General features: G+C 49.1%; 1 protein-coding gene across 8 annotated transcripts in view; it reads left to right on the top strand.

The window, feature by feature from the left end:
- Positions 1 to 9,438, top strand: part of CELF1 (CUGBP Elav-like family member 1) — a 92,811-nt gene extending 83,373 nt beyond the window's left edge. For 7 of the 8 annotated variants that reach the window (XM_066251512.1, XM_066251510.1, XM_066251513.1 and 4 more), the window contains 5 exons: positions 29 to 139; positions 1,785 to 1,970; positions 4,534 to 4,677; positions 5,112 to 5,278; positions 8,545 to 9,438. In XM_066251512.1, coding sequence (XP_066107609.1) covers positions 29 to 139; positions 1,785 to 1,970; positions 4,534 to 4,677; positions 5,112 to 5,239 — 569 coding nt within the window. In that variant the 3' untranslated portion in view covers positions 5,240 to 5,278; positions 8,545 to 9,438. Of the gene's footprint in view, positions 1 to 28; positions 140 to 1,784; positions 1,971 to 4,533; positions 4,678 to 5,111; positions 5,279 to 5,366 lie in introns of all 8 variants that reach the window. The other variant, XM_066251507.1, reaches the window with a different exon arrangement.
- The last annotated feature ends 13,325 nt before the right edge of the window (positions 9,439 to 22,763 follow it).

The following is a 22,763-nucleotide window of genomic DNA, read 5'->3' as shown; positions in this document are numbered from 1 at the left end:
TTGAGTTTAACTCTCAGGTTTCTGGTAGGGTCTTCACCGAGCTCCAGTAGCAGCAGCTCTGTCAACCCCATCGCCTCCCTTGGAGCCTTGCAGACATTAGCTGGAGCCACGGCAGGCCTCAACGTCAGCTCTTTGGCAGGTGAGAGGCAGCTCCTAGATATCATCAGACCTTTCTTTGTGCAGTTGGCAAGGGCACCATTAGAATGATTGAGTGGCCCAGTGAACTTAAAAATGATCATGAGATTTTGGGGAAAAAAATGTTTTTAATTGAGTTTTAGAGGAAGAGAGAGACACAGAAACATCAATTTGTTATTCCATTTATTTGTGCATGCATTGGTGAATACCTGTATGTGCCCTGACCAGGGATCAAACCTGCAACCTTGATGTAACAAATGATGTTTTAACCAACCAAGCTACCCAGTCAAGGCCTAATGAGACTTTGAGTCAGACCTGAGTTAAATTTCACCTCTTCACCTAAACTAGCTTTACTTTCTACGCAAGGTTATTTTCTCATGTATGAAGTGGGAATAAAATGCTGTACTTGTAGAGTTATTAAGAAGTTAAATGAGAATACAGGTAAAGTGCTGAGCACATTGCTCAGTAATGTCTGACACATAGAATTTGTTCAGTCGTGTAAGCTGCTATTTTTTTTTTTTTTTTCCTGAAGCTGGAAACGGGGAGGTAGTCAGACAGACTCCCACATGTGCCGGACCGGGATCCACCCGGCATGCCCACCAGGGGGCGTCACTCTGTTGCGACCAGAGCCAGTCTAGCGCCTGAGGCAGAGGCCATGGAGCCATCCCTAGTGCCCGGGCCATCTTTGCTCCAATGGAGCCTCGGCTGCGGGAGGGGAAGAGAGAGACAGAGAGGAAGGAGAGGGGGGGAGGGGTGGAGAAGCAGATGGGTGCTTCTCCTGTGTGCCCTGGCCGGGAATCGAACCCGGGACTTATGCACGCCAGGCCGACGCTCTACCACTGAGCCAACCGGCCAGGGCCAAGCTGCCTTTTTTTTTTTTTTTTTTTGTATTTTTCTGAAGCTGGAAATGGGGAGAGACAGTCAGACAGACTCCCACATGTGCCCGACCGGGATCCACCCACCACACCCACCAGGGAGCGACGCTTTGCCCCTCCGGGGCTTCGCTCTGTTGTGACCAGAGCCACTCTAGCGCCTGTGGCAGTGGCCAAGGAGCCATCCCCAGCGCCCCGGGCCATCTTTGCTCCAGTGGAGCCTCGGCTGCGGGAGGGGAAGAGAGAGACAGAGAGGAAAGAGAGGAGGAGGGATGGAGAAGCAGATGGGCGCTTCTCCTATGTGCCCTGGCCGGGAATCGAACCCGGGACCTCTGCACACCAGGCCGACGCTCTACCACTGAGCCAACCGGCCAGGGCCAAGCTGCTATTTTTAATAATAGCATTTACCCCTGTCTTGTTATAGACCACATGTCTGCCCTTTAGTCCCCAAACCAGGACTCTTAATTTACCAGATTCCAGCTCTGTGTGAGAAAGCAGCAGAAAAGCCAGAGAGAAAATGGGGCAAGTCATGTGTAAGTGGTCTCACCTATTGCACAGATTGAAAGAAGAAAATAGGCAGAGCCACATCCGAGTGACATTTTTTATTGTGCCCATTAGCAACGAGGCCTGGTGAGGGCCCTGAAGTCTGCCCATGCAGACGGCTACTCCCCCTCAGGGTGAGGTCAAGGGTGAGATGGAAGGGAGGACTTTACAATCTTTCTTTAGTATCAGTTGGATATTCCCAGTCCTTTTATCCTGTTCTCTCTCCCAACCAAGGGATGGCAGCTTTAAATGGTGGCCTGGGCAGCAGTGGCCTTTCCAATGGCACTGGGAGCACCATGGAGGCCCTCACGCAGGCCTACTCGGGGATCCAGCAGTACGCTGCCGCGGCGCTTCCCACTCTGTACAACCAGAATCTGTTGACACAGCAGAGCATTGGTGCTGCTGGAAGCCAGAAGGAAGGTGAGTGCAAAGGGAGGCGGGGGCAGGGCAGGGCTGGCATTTCCATCTGCACCAGAACTGGGGGGCAGACCAGAGGCCAAGAGAGCCGGATGGGAGGTCAGAGCACCGTTCCTCTTGACAGTGTCAGAGATAGACTGAAGTGTTTTCTAGGTGAGGCTCAGGTCAGAACCTCTCGACAGCCTTCTGGGCTGAGGCTGCCATTTGTAGATGAAGAAACATACTGACCTTACGTGTCTGACACCTGCTTGGCACTCAGTTTTTTGGGGGTTTTTTTCTGAAGCTGGAAACGGGGAGAGACAGTCAGACAGACTCCAGCATGCGCCCGACCGGGATCCACCCGGCACGCCCACCAGGGGCGATGCTCTGCCCACCAGGGGGCGATGCTCTGCCCCTCCGGGGCGTCGCTTTGCCGTGACCAGAGCCACTCTAGCGCCTGGGGCAGAGGCCAAGGAGCCATCCCCAGCGCCCGGGCCATCTTTGCTCCAATGGAGCCTTGGCTGCGGGAGGGGAAGAGAGAGACAGAGAGGAAGGAGGGGGGCGGGGGGTGGAGAAGCAAATGGGCGCTTCTCCTATGTGCCCTGGCCGGCAATCGAACCCGGGTCCCCCGCACGCCAGGCCGACGCTCTACCGCTGAGCCAACCGGCCAGGGCCTGGCACTCAGTTTTTATTAAGAAGTCTTCCCTATGGACCCTAAGTCTGTCAGAGGCTGTCTTCTGTGTAGGTGTCGTCCCTTTTGGCTATGTCATTTGGCATTTTTGTCCCTTTCTGTTTGGTGCTTTTCCTAATTGAGGACAAACTGAAGGCTGATGGGCCAGAAAGACTGTGGCCCATGGGTTGATGCATTGAGAAGTATATGTTTTGATATCAATGGTATTAAATTTAGGAGAGACTTTCTAGGCAGAAGGCCTGTCGGTGGTTTATATGAATACGAAGGTTTTGTTTGTTCTTTACTGATTAATTTGGAGGGAGGGAGGGAAGGGGGAGTGAGAGAGAGAGAGAGAGAGAGAGAGAAAGTTGGGTGGGGGACAGGAAGCATCAACTCATTGTAGTTGCTTACCTATATGTGCCTTGACCTGGCAAGCCCAGGATTTCAAACTGGAGACCACAGCATTCCAAGTCCTGAATATATTCAAAGGCCTGAATATAAAGTCTGCTGATACTTCTCTGCTTTATTTGTCTGGGCTTTTATAAGCAGGAGCAGGCATGGGTTAAGTCGGGTCGGGAACCTATGGCTCGCAAGCCAGATGTGTCTCTTGATGGCTGCATCTGGCTCGCAGACAAATCTTTAATTAAAAAAATAATAACATTAAAAATATAAAACATTCTCATGTATTCCAATTCATTCATTTCCTACCGCTCATGTTCATGGTTGCGGGTGGCTGGAGCCAATCACAGCTGTCCTCCGGGGCAACACCAAATTTTTATTGGATAATGTGTAATGTACATGGGTCATTGTATGGCTCTCACGGAATTACATTTAAAAATAAGTGGCGTTCATGGCTCTCTCAGCCAAAAGGTTTCCTGACCCCTGGGTTAAGTACTAATGTAGGAAAAGGACAAGTATCCTCTGTTGCTATAGTGGCAAGGAGTCCTGGTCTGTTACATGCTCACCTGCTCTGAATCGGGGTCTGTGTGCCCTAGGATGTGGCAGTGGGGCACTGGTAGGACTGTGGAGACAGACAATAAACAAGTAAGTAAAAGCATGAGGTATTCCAAATGATGCCCTGAAGAAGATGAACTGGAGCGGGGGATAGGGAGTGCTGGAGGCACAGCATTTTATATGGAATAGAGAAGTTCTAAGTTGCTGTTTAAGCAGAGGAAGACAAGTAAAGGCAAAGGAACAGCAAGTGCAAAGGCCCCGAGGTGGCAGTGTTCCTTACTGTGTTTGATAGTAATGGAGGCCAAGGTGGCTAGAGAATGGCTGCATTGTGATTGTAATGAAACTCTGGTTAGAAAATGGTCGAGTGGTTGGAAGAGGGAAGCATATTCTGTTTGAGGTCAGTGTTAATCATAGTTTAAAATCCAATTTTTTTTACTAAGACACAGTTGACAAAAGGTAGAGCTCACGATTTTTGTAATACAGCTCTGGGAACATTGAACACATACAATCATCTAACCACCATCACTCCCAGAAATTCCCTCCTGACCCTTGTAGTCATTTCCTGCCCCCATTTCCTGCCTTGGGCAGCTACCAATCTATGTGCTGTCCCTGTAGTTTCTAGGCACCATTTTGAAACCTGTTTTGTTTATAATCTCTTTCTACCTCCTTTTTTTGTATTTTTCTACAACTGTCTAGTCTGGCTTTATTGTTTCAGCACTCCTTCCCCCCACAAGGTCAAATGTTGACATTCCTCAATGAGACACGGAGCGTGGCTGAACATGAGAGAAGGGATCTGCTCTCCAGTTCCGTGCTCTGTGTTTGGAGAATTTGTTTAGTTTTCCAAATATATGGCTCTCTGTTTGTTGGGGTGCTGACGTTTTAACATGGGGGGAAATGCAAGATGGTCCAGGAGGATAAGAGTACTTCACACTGATACCTTTTCAACCTGTGGGTGTCTTGAAGGTCCAGAGGGAGCCAACCTTTTCATCTACCACCTGCCCCAGGAGTTTGGAGACCAGGACCTGCTGCAGATGTTTATGCCCTTTGGGAATGTCGTGTCTGCCAAGGTTTTTATAGACAAGCAGACAAACCTGAGCAAGTGTTTTGGTATGTTGGCTTCTCTTCTGGTGTGTGTTGGGGGTGGGGTGGTAAGTATGTTTACCACTGAGAAAGAAAGGGCAGAGGCTGATAGCCAAAACCTGGCTGTTTAACTCAGCCTTGGGGAGATTATGTGACCTCTTTTTGAGCCTCAATTTTTTTTACTTCTGTGATGGGCACAATGGTTTCTCCCCGCACTGTCTCTCCAGCGGGTAAGATGAAGTGCTGTATGGAGAAATGGCTTGGCCAAAACACTTAAAACTATCATGTTGATGTCAAGTGGAACTATTAGGAACCTACTTTATTTACGTGACATAATTTCCAGAATTCTTGTCCCTGATGAGAAAAAAATGTGATTTGAGGCTAAGCTCATCTCGCGGAAAGTCCCGGGAACCTCCTTGCCGCGGTGTGGCCCTCACCCAGGTTTCTGCTTGGACACACAGGCTTTGTAAGTTACGACAATCCTGTTTCCGCTCAAGCTGCCATCCAGTCCATGAACGGCTTTCAGATCGGCATGAAGCGGCTCAAAGTGCAGCTCAAACGTTCGAAGAATGACAGCAAGCCCTACTGAGCGTGCTCCCCTCTGAGACTGGAGTGAGAGGGTCTTCTGGTAAGTTGGGGAGGAGCACCCTTAATGATCGGAAGCCCTGAGGCTGTGTGCTGACAGCCCCGGACCCTGATCCCTGCCACTCTCGCAGGCACAGCTTGCCCTGAAGACTCGCTACTGCCTTCTGTGGGAGTTTCGCTTCGTACAGAGGACGAGTTTGTGCTTTGGTTTCCAGTGTTTTACTTTGGAGTTTAGGTGCCATATCCTGAGTTTTTTTCTTTATTTAAAGTTTGCTGTGTTTGTAACCAGTGTGTGTTGAGAAGGACCAACATCAAACCGCCCTGGGGGAGAAGGGGGAATGGAGAAACATTAAAGAAGATCAGAACTTGCCCAAAACTACCCCGAGAGAGAGGACTGAGTGAAACCAAACACTGACCCCCAGAACCTCCCCAAGTGTGAGAGGGATGAAAGCAGAACTAACCTCCAAGAGGCGAGGGCGGGGCTGGGGGCTTAGCTTTGGAGGAGAGTGGGAGGCACTGGGCACCCAGCAGCCCTGGGGGATGGGGCCGAAACTCTTGTGGAAGTCCTGAGTTCTTGCTGCTGGCTTGCAGATTATTGTCCAGGATTTGTGCCCCTCTTTCCCAAGAGGGGCTAACAGTCCTCTGGAATAAAACACCTCTTCATTTAGCCTGACGTATGCAAAAAGCAGGGAGACTTGACCCATTACCAGCTTTTCCAGCCAGCCATTGATGTTGGATTGGCCCTGCCAGGCTGGTGGCTGTTAAGATGCAGCAGCTGGTCAAAGAGGTCATTTTTAGTTAATTTCAACATCAGATCATTAGACTGTGGCCCATTTCTTATGTGTCCTCTTAAAGACGGCCTCTGAGGAAGACACTCTGGTTTCCTTCCTTGTAGTTGACCCCAGCAAGGAGTGTCATTTCATCCCAAGCCACCATTTTATTTATCATGAAGGCAGAACCGAGAGGGGCTTGTAGTCCCTAGCTGAAGGACAGCTCTCCTGAGCACAGTGATCAAAAGCCGTGGGGGGGGGGGCTGCTTCTTGGTGCATCTGCATCAAAAGGTCCCTTCAAGCCAGAGCGCTTCATCTGCCAGAGGCCAGTCAGCAATTAGTCCTTAAAAGGACTAAGAAATCTGTGCTGCTTTTTGGTTGAGCTGTCCGAAGCATAGTATTTTCACAAAGGCAGACAGACACCTCTTCTAACCACTGCAGCCCCATCTGCTCTTGGAGACAGAGGAGACCACAGGACGTTTACAGCCTCCACAGGGATTTAGTGTTCATTTACCTCAGTATTACCATGTTCATCTTTGTCCACGTGCTTACAGTCAGCGCCCTGCTGCCTCCCACAGGTCTCCTCCAGCTCTTGCCTGGGACCCCGCCCCCACCCGCGTCCCCCAGCCTCTGGGCTCTGTCTCTGCTGGAAGAGTGCTGTGGGGGTGGAGAGCCAGGAAGGACATGCCCTTGGGAATGTGTACTTGGGCACAGGTAGCCCTGTTAGTATATGACTCAGCCAAGGCCAGTGACTGGGTCCCTGGGATCTTAAATTTCACAAATATCAGTCCTCACCCCTGGCAGCAGAGATGAGATGAAAGGGGTTGGTTTGCTAGTAAGTCGGGTGGGGACTCTCCTTGTCATGCTGTCCATTTGGGTCACAGACAGGGATTGACTGCCTCGCTGTTGAACAGGTAGTTGGTGTTGGACTATCCCATTGAAGCTGGGACAGATGTTCCCTTCTCATAGTGATACTTGGGTCTGTTGTCCTCTAAGAAACGTGAAACATACACCTTAAGCTGAACCACGTAAACTTGAATTCTGCGCACTGGGTGAAATGTGTCCTGTGTTTCAAGGATAAAACTGTTCCAAAGGCTTCCAGGGTCATGATGGGATTTTTTAAATAAATGCAAAAAAAAAATAAAAATAAAAATGAAAAAAGAAAACAAAAAAAGAAAAAAATGCTAGGTTGGGGAGGCGCTGTTCTGAATCCCAACCAGCTGGAATCAAGAATGTCGTTTCTATTTTTATAGAAGTTTTATACAGCTCCGGGGTGGAGAATATTTATTACCTAAATTATATCTCTGGAAAAGGCCAGGATTTTGTAGAATCCAGAATGTGATTGTTATACACACAGGGTGCTGTGTATGATTGAAACTACTGACTTTCTGTGGCCTGTTTGCAGCCCAGCTAATCTACCAGAGGGGAGGATTAATGCTGTGAATTGGCGGGAGAGAGAGCTGTGCTCTCCAGGGTGCTGTGGTGCTGTGATCACTAACCTTCTGTTCTGTCTTCCTCCTTGGCCATCGTCGGGTTCCAAATCCCAGAACTCCCCTCCAACCTGACCCCCACACACACACACACACACACTTCACCAGTATTGTCCACAGATTTGTCTTGGGCTCTGGGACCTTAAAAAGCCCTTTCCAGATGACATGAAAGCAAAGGTTTGTTTGATCAACTTGCCTTTGATACCAGACCCTGAGGTTTCCTACCTGCTCGTGGGTTCTCTTTTCTAAAAGGAGCATTTGCCCCAGCAGGGCCCTGGGCTGACACAGTGGCCAGCTGGTGAGACTGGGCACTTCTGTCTCTTCTCTCCTCCCTGCCCAGTGAGGTAGCACAGCAGCACTGCCCTTGAGCACAGTTTTCTCCCCAGGCCAAAGATGGTTTTGTGAAGAAGCTGCTCCCCGACAAGTCTCACGGTGTTAAAGGGTTCAATTCAGTTCAGGAAGTGGAGACTCGCAGTCAAGTCTTAAGCAATCTCTTACTATTGTGTGGGGGTTTCACTTACATAAATGTATTTTCTCTTGTAGTTTTGTTTCTTACTTGAGTTTCATCATAAAATTGATTTGCCTTGATGCAGCCAGACACTGTCTCCTGGGTCCCACAAGAGTGGCCTGGGCCTGTGGAACCTAAGAGCTTGGATTTCTGGGAACAAAGGGCCATTCCCATAGGATTGAGAAATCCCAGTCCCGTCCCCTAAAGAGTCTCCCACCCCAGGCTTCTCCTTTCTTCCTGGGTCACAAAGGAGGGGCTGAGCCCTCAGACGTTTTGGATGCTTCGGGGGAAATCCAAGCCTTAGTTCCCTTCTGTCTCTGGCAGTTGGATGTTTTCTTGGTGTCCTCCATGTCCTTTTTGACTCTTCCCTGTGTCCATTGTTAGCATGTGCAAAAGTTCCCTGTCATCACCCAGCCCCCGCCCGCCCGCCTCATTTCAGGGCTGCACACAGTGAGTGTTCCTGTTCTCTCTCTCTTTGTTTGGATGTATTGCTCTGTGTAACTCAGTGGGTCTCCCTCTTTCTGGTTTGTTTTTTTTCTAGATTCCTGCCGTTTGTTCATCGTTGTGCCTAAAGCATGTCGATGTGGCGTCAAGTACATCGTCCAAATCCCTGTCTCTTCAGCTTCTCTGATGCTTGAACTCTCACCTTTGACCTTGTGTTGACCTTTGATGCTGATGTGTATTTTTATTATGTTTGTTTCTTTCTTTGTTTTTTCTTTTTTCTTTCCTTTTTTTTTCTTTTGTGCTGCCAAATTGGTTTTGCTAGAACGACTGCTGAAGGGGAAATATTTAAACTTGCATTTGAATATAAAAAATCTATTTTTCTAGAACTTCATAAGATAACCACTTGATTTTGTGATTCCAATTCTTTGTAATTGTCTTCAGAGCAGCCCTACTAGCACATACCGCGTGGTGTTTGTATTTCTGTGAACACACAGCCAGTCCGTTTCTAGGCTTTGTTTCTGTGTGCTTAGTTTTAAAGACAACTTTGAAGTAAACAATGAAATAAAAGATGTCACTGAAACCGTTGAGGCTCCTGAGCACATTTTGCTGATACAGTTTGTGGGGCTTGAGGAGACCGCATGTGTTCTTATTTTTGTTTTTCTTACTTCTCAACTGCAGAACACGCCTGAGCCCCCTTTCCCTCTTGACAGCAGGCTGCAGTTTGGGCCCAGCCAGCCCTTTCCCCTGTGAGGTTCGCCCTCCGCCCCGCCCTCGGCCCACTCCCCCCTCCATGCTTGTTCCTACAGTCTCCACAGCAAAATGTGATGCTTTGATTTTTTTTGTTTCTGTTTTTTTTTTGTATCGTTTTTGTGCTTTTGTTTGGAATTTTTTCCTTTCCTACTAAGATTATGCCCAGAAAAAACAAGTTTTGCATGTTTCCTGCTGTTTCTTCACACCTTCTTATATATCACCTTCACCTCTCCGTTTTCTATAGTTTGTGCAAAAACTGACCGATATAAAGGGGTTTTAAAGAAGCTATTTTAAATTGTTGTGGGGTTATTTTTTTCAAGATTGTATTGTTTTATTTTGAAGTGGCAACTTTCTCCTCTATTGCCCTTAGAGCGTTTGCCTGTGCACTTAGACTGTCACCTCATGTGGCCTCCAGGCCTCAGCGGGGCCTGAGGGGCTGGCTGCTCTGCTCAGAGACAGGTTGGGAGGGTGCCCGGCGAGGCATGAGGAACAGCTAGAATGCAGAAGGTGGCTGCGGGTGGGCAACAGGCTTAGCGCATCAGGGGTAGTGAGCCTCCCTCGGCCCGGGAGGAGGAGGGTGCTCTTAACCTCTTGGAGGAGGCCATCTGGGCACTAAGCGGCAATGCACCTGCCAGCGCTTTCCCTAGGTGACAAGCACAAACTACAGTCTTCACACTGTTTACAGCCCTGGCCACCAGTCACCCCACACTGGCTCTTCACCATAGTTCTGCTCTTGCTTAGCTAGTGAGGTGGGGTAAGGGCGGGTATTTCTTTCTTAAAACTGGTGAAGAGCCAAATAGCTACTGTCCCTGGGTGCCAGACAAGCCAGTTCCTTGGTTCCCTGAAGGGAACTTGTCCTCCTGTCTCGTGGCACCATCCAGCCTCAGGGTCTTAGGGCTTGAGTAAGAATGTGAATGGCAGAGGGAGAGGCCAGAGGAGATGAGAGGTCACAGAATGGGCCTGTGGGGACAAGAGGTTGCAGAGGGAGGAGTGTGTGACAGATATCACCCAGAGAACGGAGCTGCTGGTGGGCAGGAGAGCTGGAAGCGGATTATCCAGGGAAGGGTGGGGCGGGAGGGTAGCTGCGGGGCGGGGAGGGGTGGGAAGGTAGAAGCACTGTTAGCATCAGCCACGCTGGGCTTGATGGAGGAAGGGATCCCAGCAGCATCTCTGCTCTGGGACTCCGCGGGGTGCCTAGTATTATGCTGAGGGCGCTCTTCCTAGAAGGAGAGGGCAGCCTAATGGAGGCCCAGCGTTCGGTAGACCGCTTAATTTCCTGGAGGGGCGATGAGATGGAAAGAGGCCAGGAACCCCCAGCCTGAGCAAGGCTGCCGTGCACCCCACAGTCTGACTGCACAGAGCCGCCTCTGTTGGCAGGAGGCACTAAGGCCCCCCTTCCTGTGTGTTCAGAATCCGTGTTTGCCAATATATTTTGCTTTTAATTCCAAGAGGAGCTCTGGGAAAACCTGTGGATAAAACCAAATGCCAAACGTTGGACATTGTTTCCTTTTCCTTTTCTCTCTCTGATTGTTTTAATTGTTCTATGGTGGTTTTAATGGATTTGAGACCCTGGAGCGGCAGCTGCCTTTCTGATTTCCAGCTGCTTTTTGTGAATAATTTAAAAAGAAAAAAAAAAAAGAAACTTTACATTTTGGAGACAAACCTGTGTGAGTTTTTTATTGGTACAAACGTTGTATTTAACACTAGGGGTTTTGTACAGTTTTTTGCCTTTTCTACTAGAAAACAATGTAAAGTGATTTCACAATGTGAAGAGAAAAAAATTGCCACTATGACCAAACGCACAGTCTGTTCTGCAGCAACAACGGGATTCAATCAACTCAAAAGTCGTGATTCAGCCGTAGAAATGCTTTTCCTTTACCTTGTTTGAGCTTTTCCTTTCTTTCCTGTTTTGATTTGCAAAAGAAAATGTCTTTTTTGTGTGAACTTGTGTTGTACTATGTAGAAAATTATGGATTTTACTTTAATGGTTTAAAAAAAAAAGGCAAGAAGAGCCCTTGTCGCTTTTCTGACCTGATCACAGAGTTTGTGTAGTGGATTAAAAAAGAAAAAAAAATATTACAAGTTTGGAGCAAGGGAGTATGTGTTTAAAAGGAATCTCCTTCCTTTTTTTGTGTGTTTTTCCTTTTGTCCCAATGGGGAACCTAAATCTGTTTTAATTGCACAGACACACGGACAAAAAGTCATTTTGTATCTGCCAAGTGTGGTACCTTCCTTTGTTTATTTGCTATTAAACTGTTTGAGAAGAACTGATGTTGTCTCCAGAGTTACTGATTGTTGGGGTGGGCAGTGGCGTTCCTGGAGAGGGGCGGGGCTGGGTGCCCTGGCAGGGCTTTGTTTTGATGCATCACCTGTTGGTTTGCAGCTGAACCCACCAAAGGCTCCTGAGAGAAAATAATTTCTCCCAGAAAACTGCCTTCTCCGGTCATCTTCTGTTCTTTTGCAACATCCTTCCTGGTATGGAAGCACCTTACAACTTTTTTGGCATCCTTAGTTTTTATGCTGCTTCTATTCCCAGTAGTAGCTGTCACACTGCAGAGTTGGCCCAAACCTGTGAGTGCAAGTCCCCTCCCTGGGCCACGGAGTTCCTGTGCCCAGGAGGCGTCCCCCCAAGCCCGCAGCATGCGATTCTTCCTCTCTAGGCCTTGACCACTGCAGCCCAGAGTGGGTCAGCTCCCTCCCCTCCTTCTAACCTCAGAACAGGGTTCTAGGAGCACATTTGGAACATTCATTCATTCTAGATCCCTCTCCAAGTGAGGCCCTACCCCTGGGCCTCCTCAGTCCTCTGAACCGCAGTCTCAGCCACTGGGCCAGGAGTCTCAGGCCCTCTGGCCGGAGTACAAGCTCATCTGCTCTTTCACTGCTGTTGCCACACTCCTTCTGGAGGCCTGCAGCTGTCACTGGGCCTGGGGGTTGCCAGGCCTCCCCCTCCCGTCACAGGCTCTCTGTCAGAGGGCTGAGAGGAGGAGCCTGTAAACTGTTCTGTGCAGATGGGTTCGGAATGCAGATGAACTTGGGGATATTGCTTTGTCATTTGTATTCATTAAAACTGTTCAACTAAAAATCAGGCAGTAATTTTTTTAATAGGCAGTAATTACCCTAGCCAGTGTTTAGTGACCACAGTCCAGTGCTTTGGGAAGCACTTGGCAGACATTATGTGTTTTAGTCTTTTTTATTTTTATTTTTCCAAAGAAGATCCTTTACTGAGACCTATTTAAAACATTTCAGTCCTTGATTCAAATTAAATTCAACTCATTTGACTGGCTGATGGCTGAGCTAGGTAAATGCACTTCATAATGTGCCGATCTTTGTAACGTCCTTGGGCGGGAGCTACTTGTTCCCATCCCCATTTTGCAAATGAGCAGATTGAGTTAATAAGAAAATGGGTTGGCCCTGGCTGGTTGGCTTAGTGGTAGAGTGTTGGCCTGGCGTGTGGAAGTCCTGGGTTCAATTCCCAGTCAGGGCACACAGGAGAAGTGACTATCTGCTTCCTCACCTCCCCCCCATCTCTCTTCTCCCGCAGCCATGGCTCAAATGGTTCAAGCAATGTTGGGAGCTGAGGATGGCTCCATGGCCTTGCCTCCGGTGCTAAAATAGCTCAGCTGCCAAGCAATGGAGCAGCGGCCCAGACAGACACAGCATCACTTGGTAGGGGGCTTAACAGTGGATCCCAGTCAGGGAGCCAGTCTGTCTCTGCCTCCCTGCCTCTCAATTTAAAAAAAAAAAAAAAAAAAAAAGGGCTGCCTTCTGTGGACTGAGAATCAAACCAGGTTTGCCCGATTCCCAAGCCCTATATCGTAACCACTGCACCACCACCTGGTCAGGCTTAACCATTTTTAAGTAGACAATTCAGTGGCATTCTGTACATTCACAATGTTGTATAGCCATCACCACCTAGTGTTTTAAAGCAGCTTGAAATTCACCTTATTCAGCTTCAATCTATTCTGACCGTTAATTTGTGAAATCTCCTAATTATGTTTTAAAATACACATGAACTACATAACCATCTATGCCTAAATTGTCTATTGCCGGCCCATGTTGCACACTTTGGGTGATTGGGTGAGGGTGGCGAGTCAGGAGTCTTCTCTGTGGACTCCCTTCCCAGAGCTCTCTGTAATTGGAGGGTGATGGAACCTGATGTTCTCCCGTCTAGCACATACTTTCCCTCCTTTCTCAATTGAAGTATAATTGACTTCCAGTATTCTAATAGTTTCAGGTGAACAACATAGTGATTCCATATTAAATACTTTATGAAGTGATCACGAAAAGCATGGTTAACATCTGTCACCATACAGAAATTATGGCGGTATTATCGTTTTCTCAGCTGTTCCTTACGTCCCCATGCTAGCGCCGATGTCTCTAACTCAAGATCAAGGTGATCTAGATCTTTTGTAAGTCTCTGCCTTAGAACTCCTGAGATAGAACTGGATATAAATAGAATTAAGTACAGCTTGGATATCTTCAATTTTTTTTTCAGAGAGGAGAGAGAGAGAGAGAGGAAAAGAGGGAGGGAGGGAGAGAGAGAGAAGGGGGAGGAGCAGGAAGCATCAATTCCCATATGTGCCTTGACCAGGCAAGCCCAGGGTTTTGAACCAGCGACCTGAGCGTTCCAGGAGGACACTTTATGCCACTGCACCACCACAGGTCAGACAGGCATCTTCAAACTTAACAATACCTAAAGCAGGGGTCCCCAAACTTTTTACACAGGGGGCCAGTTCACTGTCCCTCAGACCGTTGGAGGGCCGGACTATAAAAAAAAACTGAACAAATCCCTATGGATACTGCACATATCTTATTTAAAGTAAAAAAAAAGAAAACAGGAACAAATACAATATTTAAAATAAAGAACAAGTAAATTTAAATCAACAAACTGACCAGTATTTTAATGGGAACTATGGACCTGCTTTTGGCTAATGAGATGGTCAATGTGCTCCTCTCACTGACCACCAATGAAAGAGGTGCCCCTTCTGGAAGTGCGGAGGGGGCCGGATAAATGGCCTCGGGGCCGCATGTGGCCCGCGGGCCGTAGTTTGGGGACCCCTGACCTAAAGGTTGTTTCTCTTTAAAATTTACAAAAAGGAGTGTGTCCAAAATGCTGCTTTTAAGTTTTAGACTGGTGCATCTTTGTAGTCGTATAGCTGTGTCTTAAACTGGATTCCTTTTAGAATCCGACATTGAGTCACGTTTTACTTTTGAGTCGACTCCAGTTTTGCCCCTGCTCCTGGTTCCTGGCTCGTCGCTGGGAAAGCCTCCGCGCCAGCGCTCTTGGTCGGCACGTGGCTAGCTTCCCTGACTCTCCCAGGTCCTGACGTGCTGTGCCCGTCTGAGCATCCCGCTCCCTGATGAAGAAACGCCATTGGGAAGGACGTGAAAGACCAGGATTTTGTCCCTCACCTCTGAGAAGGTCAAACTGATGCCTGATAATACCGCCCTTCCAGGAGAGATCATAGGTTGCTTTTCCTTGCACCTGGCGTTTTTTTAAGCATTTTCCTTTTCAAGAGTCCTTTCCAACCCCCACCAACTGGTGTTCAATTACTTTTGCTTGCATTGACTTTCTCTTTACTGGTAAAGGCCCCTGTTTTTGTTTGTTTGTTTTCATTTGTTTTAAGATTTTATTTATTACCTGACCAGGCAGTGGTGCAGTGGATGGAGCGTCCGACTGGGATGCGAAAGAACCCAGGTTCAAGACCCTGGGGTTGCCAGCTTGAGCGTGGGCTCATCTGGCTTGAGCAAAAAGCTCACCAGCTTGGACCCAAGGTCACTGGCTCAAGCAGGGTGTCACTTGGTCTGCTGAAGGCCCGCAGTCATGGCACATATGAGAAAGCAATCAATGAACAACTAAGGTGTGGTAACGAAAAACTGATGATTGATGCTTCTCATCTCTCTCAGTTCCTGTCTGCCTGTCTGTCCCTGTCTATCTCTCTATCTGACTCTCTCTGTCCCTGTAAAAAAAAAAAAAAAAAAAATTTTATTTATTGGCTTGGCAGCGAGAGGAGGGGGGAGAAACAAGAAGTACGCAGTTGCCTCACTCTGGCTGTTCATTGGTTGCTTGTCTGTGCCTCGACCAGGCAAGCCCAGGGTTTCGAACCAGCGACCTCAGGGTTCCAGGTGGGCGCTCTATCCACTGTGCCACCACAGGTCAGGCAGTTTTTTATTCTTAATTATTTATTGATATTATTTAAAGAGAGGAAGGAAGAGAGAGAGACATTCGTTTCTTTATGTGCCCTGACCGGTGATTGAATTGGCAACCTTTGCATCTCAGGACGATACTCTTAACAGCCAGCAGGCCAGGGCAAGGGGCTCTTGTTTTTTTGGAAGATTTTTTTTGGGGGGAGAAAGACAGACCAAGACAGACAGGAAAAGAGAAATGAGATGCATCAACTCATGGTTATAGCACCATAGTTGTTCATTGATTGCTTTCTCCTATGTGCCTTGACCAGGAGCTCCAGCTGAGCCGATGAGCCCACACTCAAGCCAGCTACCTCAAGGTCTTGAATCTGGGACCTTAACATCCCAGGCCGACGTTCTATTCACTGTGCTACTGCCTGGTCAGGTGGTTCTTGTTTTTTAAGTCATAAAGCCGTATGATTAGAAATTGATCTGAGGCCTGAGGTTTTGGTGTTTTGAAACTGCTTGATGGAGAGTTCCAACTATACAGTTCTCCCACTGGAAACATAGTCATTAGTTTTTAGCGTTCTGCAACCATCACCACGGCCTAATCTCCTCAGCCCCCCCCCCCCCAAGAAATCCCCTTCTCATTAGCAGTCACTCCCCTTCCCCGCTTCCTCAGCCCCTGGCTACCATTAATCTTTCTGCTCTATGGATTTGCCTGTTTCTGGAGGTCACCTCAGTCATAACAACATGTGCCTCTGTGTCTGGCTTTCACTTACCGTACATCGGGCGCCTGTTCTTCCTCCCCTACTTGAAAACTCCTCACAGCAGTGGCCTTGCACCACCTGCTCCTGCCATTCCCGGCCCTTCTGACCTTGCCTCGCCACCCAGCCACGTTTCTGCAGCTGCCCTGTCCTTTCCGCTCCTACCTGCTACGTCATCTGCCACACCCTGGACCTGGTCATCTTCTGGACCTGCCTGCATTGTCCACTACGATTCCCCCCTAGCCGCTGTTGCTGTTTAATTAATTTCATTCCTGCATTGCACTGTGAAGCCACGTGTGAATAGTGTGACTGTTGGGCTAGAACATTTCCTCCATCCCAGTCGGTTACGGTGTCAGGACTGTTCTAGACAGTTTCTTTGCTTTTAAGAATACAAAGTAAGGCCCTGGCCGGTTGGCTCAGTGGTAGAGCGTTGGCCTGGCGTGCAGAAGTCCCGGGTTCAATTCCCAGCCAGGGCACACAGGAGAAGCGCCCATCTGCTTCTCCACCCCTCCCCCTCTCCTTCCTCTCCATCTCTCTCTTCCCTTCCCGCAGCGAGGCTCCATTGGAGCAAAGCTGGCCCGGGCGCTGGGGATGGCTCCTTGGCCTCTGCCCCAGGCGCTGGAATGGCTCTGGTCGCAACAGAGCGACGCCCCGGAGGGGCAGAGCATCGCCCCCTGGTGGGCAGAGCGTCGCCCCCTGGTGGGCGTGCCGGGTGGATCCCGGTTGGGTGCATGCGGGAGTCTGTTTCTCCCCATTTCCAGCTTCAGAAAAATACAAAAAACAAACAAACAAAAAAAACAAAGTAAGCCTGACCTGTGGTGGCGCACTGGATAAACCATTGACCTGGAATCTTTGGGTCACCGGGTTCAGAATTCCAGGCTTGCCCTGTCAAGGCACATATGAGAAGCAACTATGAGGTTATGCTTCCCGCTTCTCTCCCCTGGCCTTTCTATATCTCTCTCTCCCTCTCCCACCTTCCCTCCCTCCCTCCCTCCCTCCCTCTCAAATCAATAAATAATCTTTTTAAAAATACAGAATACCGTTTGTAACTCGTGGCCACAGTACTAGTCCACCAGCAGCTGACAGCACAGGGAGGTCAAGACTGAAGTGCAGAGAAACTGCAGCTCCTTGTCACGCAGCTGTAAGAGGGAAGTTGTCTTTTACCCCAGAGGACCCTGACTGAAGCCCCCAAGAGTGTGGTGGACCCAGGGGACCCTGGTTGAAATTCCGCCTCTAGAATGGAGCTTCGTGAACACAGACCAAGTATGTCTTAGTTCTCACAAGAACTTAGTTCCTGCAGGTAAGTATGCAGGAATTATTTAGTGAGTGAGTAAATGAACAAATAAAACACAAAATGACAGCCCTGGCCAGTTAGCTTAGTTGGTTAGAGCATTGTCCTGAAGCACAGAGGTTGCTGGTTCAGCCCCCGGTCAGGGCACATAGGGGAACAAACCAATGTTCCTGTCTCTTCCTCATTCTCTAAAATAAGTAAATAAAAATGACAATTACTTTTGTCCAAGAGCTTCCTGAAAAGGGTGCCTCCCTTCCCCCACTATACACACTGCATTAGAGCTATGTAGAAATTTCCATCTACTCCAGAAGAAAAGGAATAACTTATTTTTGTACCTGGTTTATAGATTATTAGCTACCAGCTGGCACCCAAATTCTTCATGAGCCTCAGTGGCCTTGAGATAAATGACAGCCAAGTCCCTTAGAGCCACTTTACAGGAATTCTGCTAATACAGCCTCTAAGGCGGTTCCCCAGGGGTCTGTCATCGAAGCAGTTGGTGTCAGCACCTGCTCTGCAGGGCCCCTTCGGCAGAGGGGAGGGCCCTGAGGGAGGAGAGCCTGCCCCTGGCCCTCCAGCCCTGAGGGTGTCACCGACCTGCAGCGCAGTGTGCCCAGAGCCTGAGGCTTATGTGACACAACCACCTTTTGAGGTCATTTTTAGGGTTTGAGGGTCTCTCGATGCAAAACATTCATGTATATAGTTAAAGAGGTGATGTAAGAATGTGGTGGGAGATCAGCCTCAGGTCCCCAATCTGTCCAATGGAGATGGAAACCCACCCGGCGAGCTGAGGAGATGAGAGAATGTCCCCATCGCTTGGCTCAGTGCCACCCTGGCATGCGAGCGCTGGTTCAAGTTGCTAACAACCCTGAGAGCATAGTATCAATAGTTAAAAGTGAACGTTCCCCCACCCACAGCCTGTGGATAAACAGCTGGTGTAGGTGTGCTTCCAGAACTTTTCTCTCTAGATACAAAAATACATACGCATGTGATTTTTGTTAATGAGATCCTGCTGTAATGTACAGAAGGTTCTGCCGCTTGCATTTTCCCCAGTTGCTATGTCACGGCACCTACACCAGTATAGACAGTTACCTTTAGAGGCTACATAGCGTTTCATGGCTTCTCAGCTACTCCCATTGGACACAGGTTATTTCTAGAAGTTGTTTCACTGGTTCAAATCATAAGGACCAATTAGAGGAAGGTTCAGGAGGTTCACCAGAGGGACATTAGTTCAATGTCTTGTGGGGTTTTTTTTGTTTGTTTATTCATTTTAGAGAGATAGAGAGAGAGAAGGGGGTCTGGAAGCATCAACTCCCATATGTGCCTTGACCAGGTGAGCCCTGGGGTTTGGAACCGGCGACCTCAGTGTTCCAGGTCGTCTATTTATCCACTGCACCACCACAGGTCAGGCACAATGTTGTCTTCAAAGCAAGTTCTCATGTTATCTCATTTGGTTCTCACAAAAACCTTACCAGAGAGGTGATTCACAGAAACCTTACTAGAGAGGTGGTACCCATTTACAACTAGGAAAAAATAATTGTCGAGAAGGACAGACTTCTCAAGGACCCTGCTAACCATGGCAGAGGGGACCTGGGGCGATCCCCTCCAGTTACATCTGTCGTGCTTCTGGAGAAGGAGCTGCACATGTGGGTGTCCGTGGAGCCAGGCAGGTGATCCAAGCATGTGAAAGGCCAATCTGAGATGACAGGTGATACTTAGCTTCAGTGTCAAGGCGAGAATAGGGAGCCGTGGGGGCTATGGGCGAAAGAGGCATTCTCGGTCACTGGCTACTTGACTGGTTGACACAGAATCACAGCCTGAGTTGCTTGAGTTTCTGTCTCCAAGAGAAGCCGGAAATGCAGATTTTTCTATGAACTTTCCCAGATCACAAATGTAGCCAACCAACTCAGAAATCTTCTGCCTCACATTCCAGATTGTGACCCTTGCTTCAGGCTCAAACTTCATTTTCTACTTTTGATTATAAACCAGGGATCTAGCCTGACCTGTGGTGGCGCAGTGGGTCAAGCGTCGACCTGGAATGCTGAGGTCGCTGGTTCAAAACCCTGGGCTTGCCCAGTCAGCACACAAATGGGAGTTGATGCTTCCTGCTCCTCCCCCCCTTCTCTCTCTCGATCTCTCTCTCTCTCTCCTCCAAAATGAATAAATAAATAAAAATAATTAACAACAACAACAAACAAACCAGGGACCTAAAGTGTGAGGCACGGCAGCTGGTACCTGACACAGCAGTCACCCCGTGAGGCTCGGTGGCCTGGTAGAGACCATTTTATTTAGTGGTTCATCCTCCCGACTTCCGGGGGCCTTTTGTCTACCTTCATTGCAGAGCATTGGTGAGCAAGGCTGACTCTGCCCACCATCTCTTTACCCGCCTATGTCCACCTGTCTCCTGCCCCCCAGGCCGGAGCCTCCGAGAATGTACCCAGTGAGCTTGTGTCAGGTCAAGATCACTACGATTCCTGAAAACGGTGTCCAGCTCCCCTTCACTTTCTCCCTCTCCCTCTCCTCCTTTCTGGGTCAGCATCATGGTTAAGAGTGGGACCCCAAGAGTCACACTGCTTGGAGTCCAGCCCCTGCTCAGTCCCTAGGTGGCAGTATGGTCTTGAGCAGGTCACCTTATCATTTGTGCCTCGGTGTCCTTATTTGTAAACGGGAAGAAGTGCTTAGCTCAGGACATGTTAGTTGTTATTCTCCTGCTGGGGCTGTGCAGGGGTGAGTGGTACAAGGACCCTTCCACACTGGGACACAGAGGACCCAGGTTCAAAACCCGAGGTCGCTGGCTTGTGCGCGGGCTCACCAGCTTGAGCATGGGGTCACTGGCTGAGCATGGGATCATAGACATGACCCCATGGTCGCTAGCTTGAGCCTAAAGGTCGCTGGCTTGAGCGAGGGGTCACTAGCTGGAGCCCCCTGGTCAAGGGACATATGAGAAAGCAATCAATAAACAACTAAGGAGCTGCAACAAAGAATTGATGCTTCTCATCTCTTTCCCTTCCTGTCTGTCTGTCCCTCTCTCTCTGTCTCTGTTAAAAAAAAAGTGAGGCCTGACCTGTGGTGGCGCAGTGGATCCAGCATCGACTTGGAGCGCTGAGGTTGCTGGTTTGGGACCCTGGGCTTGCCTGGTCAAGGCACATATGGGAGGGAGTTGATGCTTTCTACTCCTCCCCCCTTCTCTCTCTCTCTCTCTCTCTCTCTCTGTCTCCTCTAAAATAAGAAAGAAAAAAGTGAAAACATGTCCATATGAAAACTTGTGCGTGAATGTTTTATAACATCATTATTCATAATAGCCAAAAAAGTGAAACAGCTCAAATGTCCATTGACTAATGAATGGATAAACAAAATGGTGTATCCGTACAATGAGTACTATTCAGCCATAAAAAGTAATGACTTGGCCCTGGCCGGTTGGCTCAGTGGTAGAGCGTTGGCCTGGCGTGCAGGAGTCCCGGGTTTGATTCCTGGCTAGGGCACACAGGAGAAGCGCCCATCTTCTTCTCCACCCCTCCCCCTCTCCTTCCTCTCTGTCTCTCTCTTCCCCTCCCGCAGCCAAGGCTTCATTGGAGCAAAGTTGGCCCAGGCGCTGAGGATGGCTCCGCGGCCTCTGCCTCAGGCGCTAGAATGGCTCTGATTGCGGCAGAGCGACGCCCCAAGATGAACAGAGCATCGCCCCCTGGTGGGCATGCCAGGTGGATCCCGGTCGGGCGCATGAGGGAGTCTGTCTGACTGCCTCCCCGTTTCCAACTTTGGAAAAATACAAAAAAAAAAAAAAAAAGTAATGACTTACTGATTTATGCTACAATATGGATGAACTGGCTAAGTGAAAGAAGCCAGTCACTAAAGGCCACAAATTGTATGACCCCATGTATAGGAAATATCCAGAATAGACAGGTCCACAGAAAGTAGACAGTGGTCGTGGGGTGTATTAGCCTACTCAGGCTGCCATAAGAAAGGACCACAGCCTGGGGGACCTGGTAATAAAAGTTTGTTTACTCACAGTTCTGGAGGCCAGAAGTCAGCACAATTCAGCCCATAACGCAGGAGGAATGGAGAGCGACTGCTAATGAATACAGGGCTTCTTTTTGGGGTGATGAGAATGTTCTGGAATTAGGGATGATCAATGTACAAATTTGTGAATATGCTAAAAACCACTGCCCTACTCTGAAAGGATGAACTTTGCCCTGGTGTGAGAAGGAGGCTGGTTAGTCGCCCTGGCCAGGTAGTTCAGTTGGTTAGAGCATCATTCTGATAACGCCAAGTTATAGGTTCTATTCCTGGTCAGGGCACATACAAGAATTAACCAATGAATGCATAACTTGGAACAACAAATCGATGTTTCTATCTCTCAAATCAATAAAAAAAATTTTAATTTAAAAAGCCTGGTTTGCAAAGAGGGAGGAGAAAAATGGGGTGCAACAAGTTGGTGGGTTGGCCGGAGTCTCAATACCAAGGGCTTCTCAACTCCGCTTCAAGTGTCTGCTCCCTGTGTAAGACTGCCCTTCCACAATGTCCGGCACGAAGCATCCTTGTCAGGGACCCTTTCAAATTGGGGTGGAGATTGTAATTGGGAGAATTTTCAAACCTCCAAGAGCCAATTTCCGCCCTGGTGGGCAGTTTGCCGTGGAGCAGACACAGCTCGTGTTGACGTCTCACTTATCAGCACGTGGAGTGTACCCACCATGTGCCAGGCACTGCTCTAAGTCCTTGTCAGCCAGTATGTAACTTAGTTCTATCAATCCAGTGAGGAAGGTACCATTTCCTTCTTGCCCAAAGTCACACTGACCGCACAGCTAAAAAATGGCACAGTCAGAATTCAAACCCTGGCAGCTGGGTTCCAGCGCCCGTGCTTTTACCCTCAGCACTATGGTGCCTCATAACCACCCTGTTATTCTCATTCTACAGATGAGGAAACTGAGGCCCGAGAGCTCCGTGACTGGGCTTGGGTCACACCATGAGTTGGATGTTGGGAGTGGTGTGAGCACATGCATGTCTGTGACGTTGGTGCCCTGGGATTCACAGGAACAGAGTGTGGGGGAGGGTGCGGCTGGGCAGGACGCTGTGATGGGGGGCAAGCAGGGCTCGGCTGGGCACTGCCTCTCGCCGCCTATGTGCCCAGGCTCCCCCCCGGCTCCCTCCCAGTTCTTAGCCCACCCCTGGGGCGGCCCCTTGGCAAGGCTGCGGGAGGACCTGCCCTGCCAGGAAGGTCAGGGCCAGTGCCAGAGGGGCCAAAGAGACACGCAGGGGGCTGCCCACAGCGCAGGGTGCCCGCATCCCTGGGACACCACCTCCTGTCTTGGGGGTGGGTGCGGCAGAGGCCCTCGTGACCTTGTGGCTGACATTCCTCGGTGGCCACGTGGCCCCAACTGGCAGGGACAG

The sequence above is a fragment of the Saccopteryx bilineata genome, chromosome 1, assembly GCF_036850765.1.
Source record: "Saccopteryx bilineata isolate mSacBil1 chromosome 1, mSacBil1_pri_phased_curated, whole genome shotgun sequence".
In the NCBI taxonomy this organism is placed as follows: domain Eukaryota; kingdom Metazoa; phylum Chordata; class Mammalia; order Chiroptera; family Emballonuridae; genus Saccopteryx; species Saccopteryx bilineata.
This window is presented reverse-complemented; position numbering and strand designations above follow the sequence as displayed.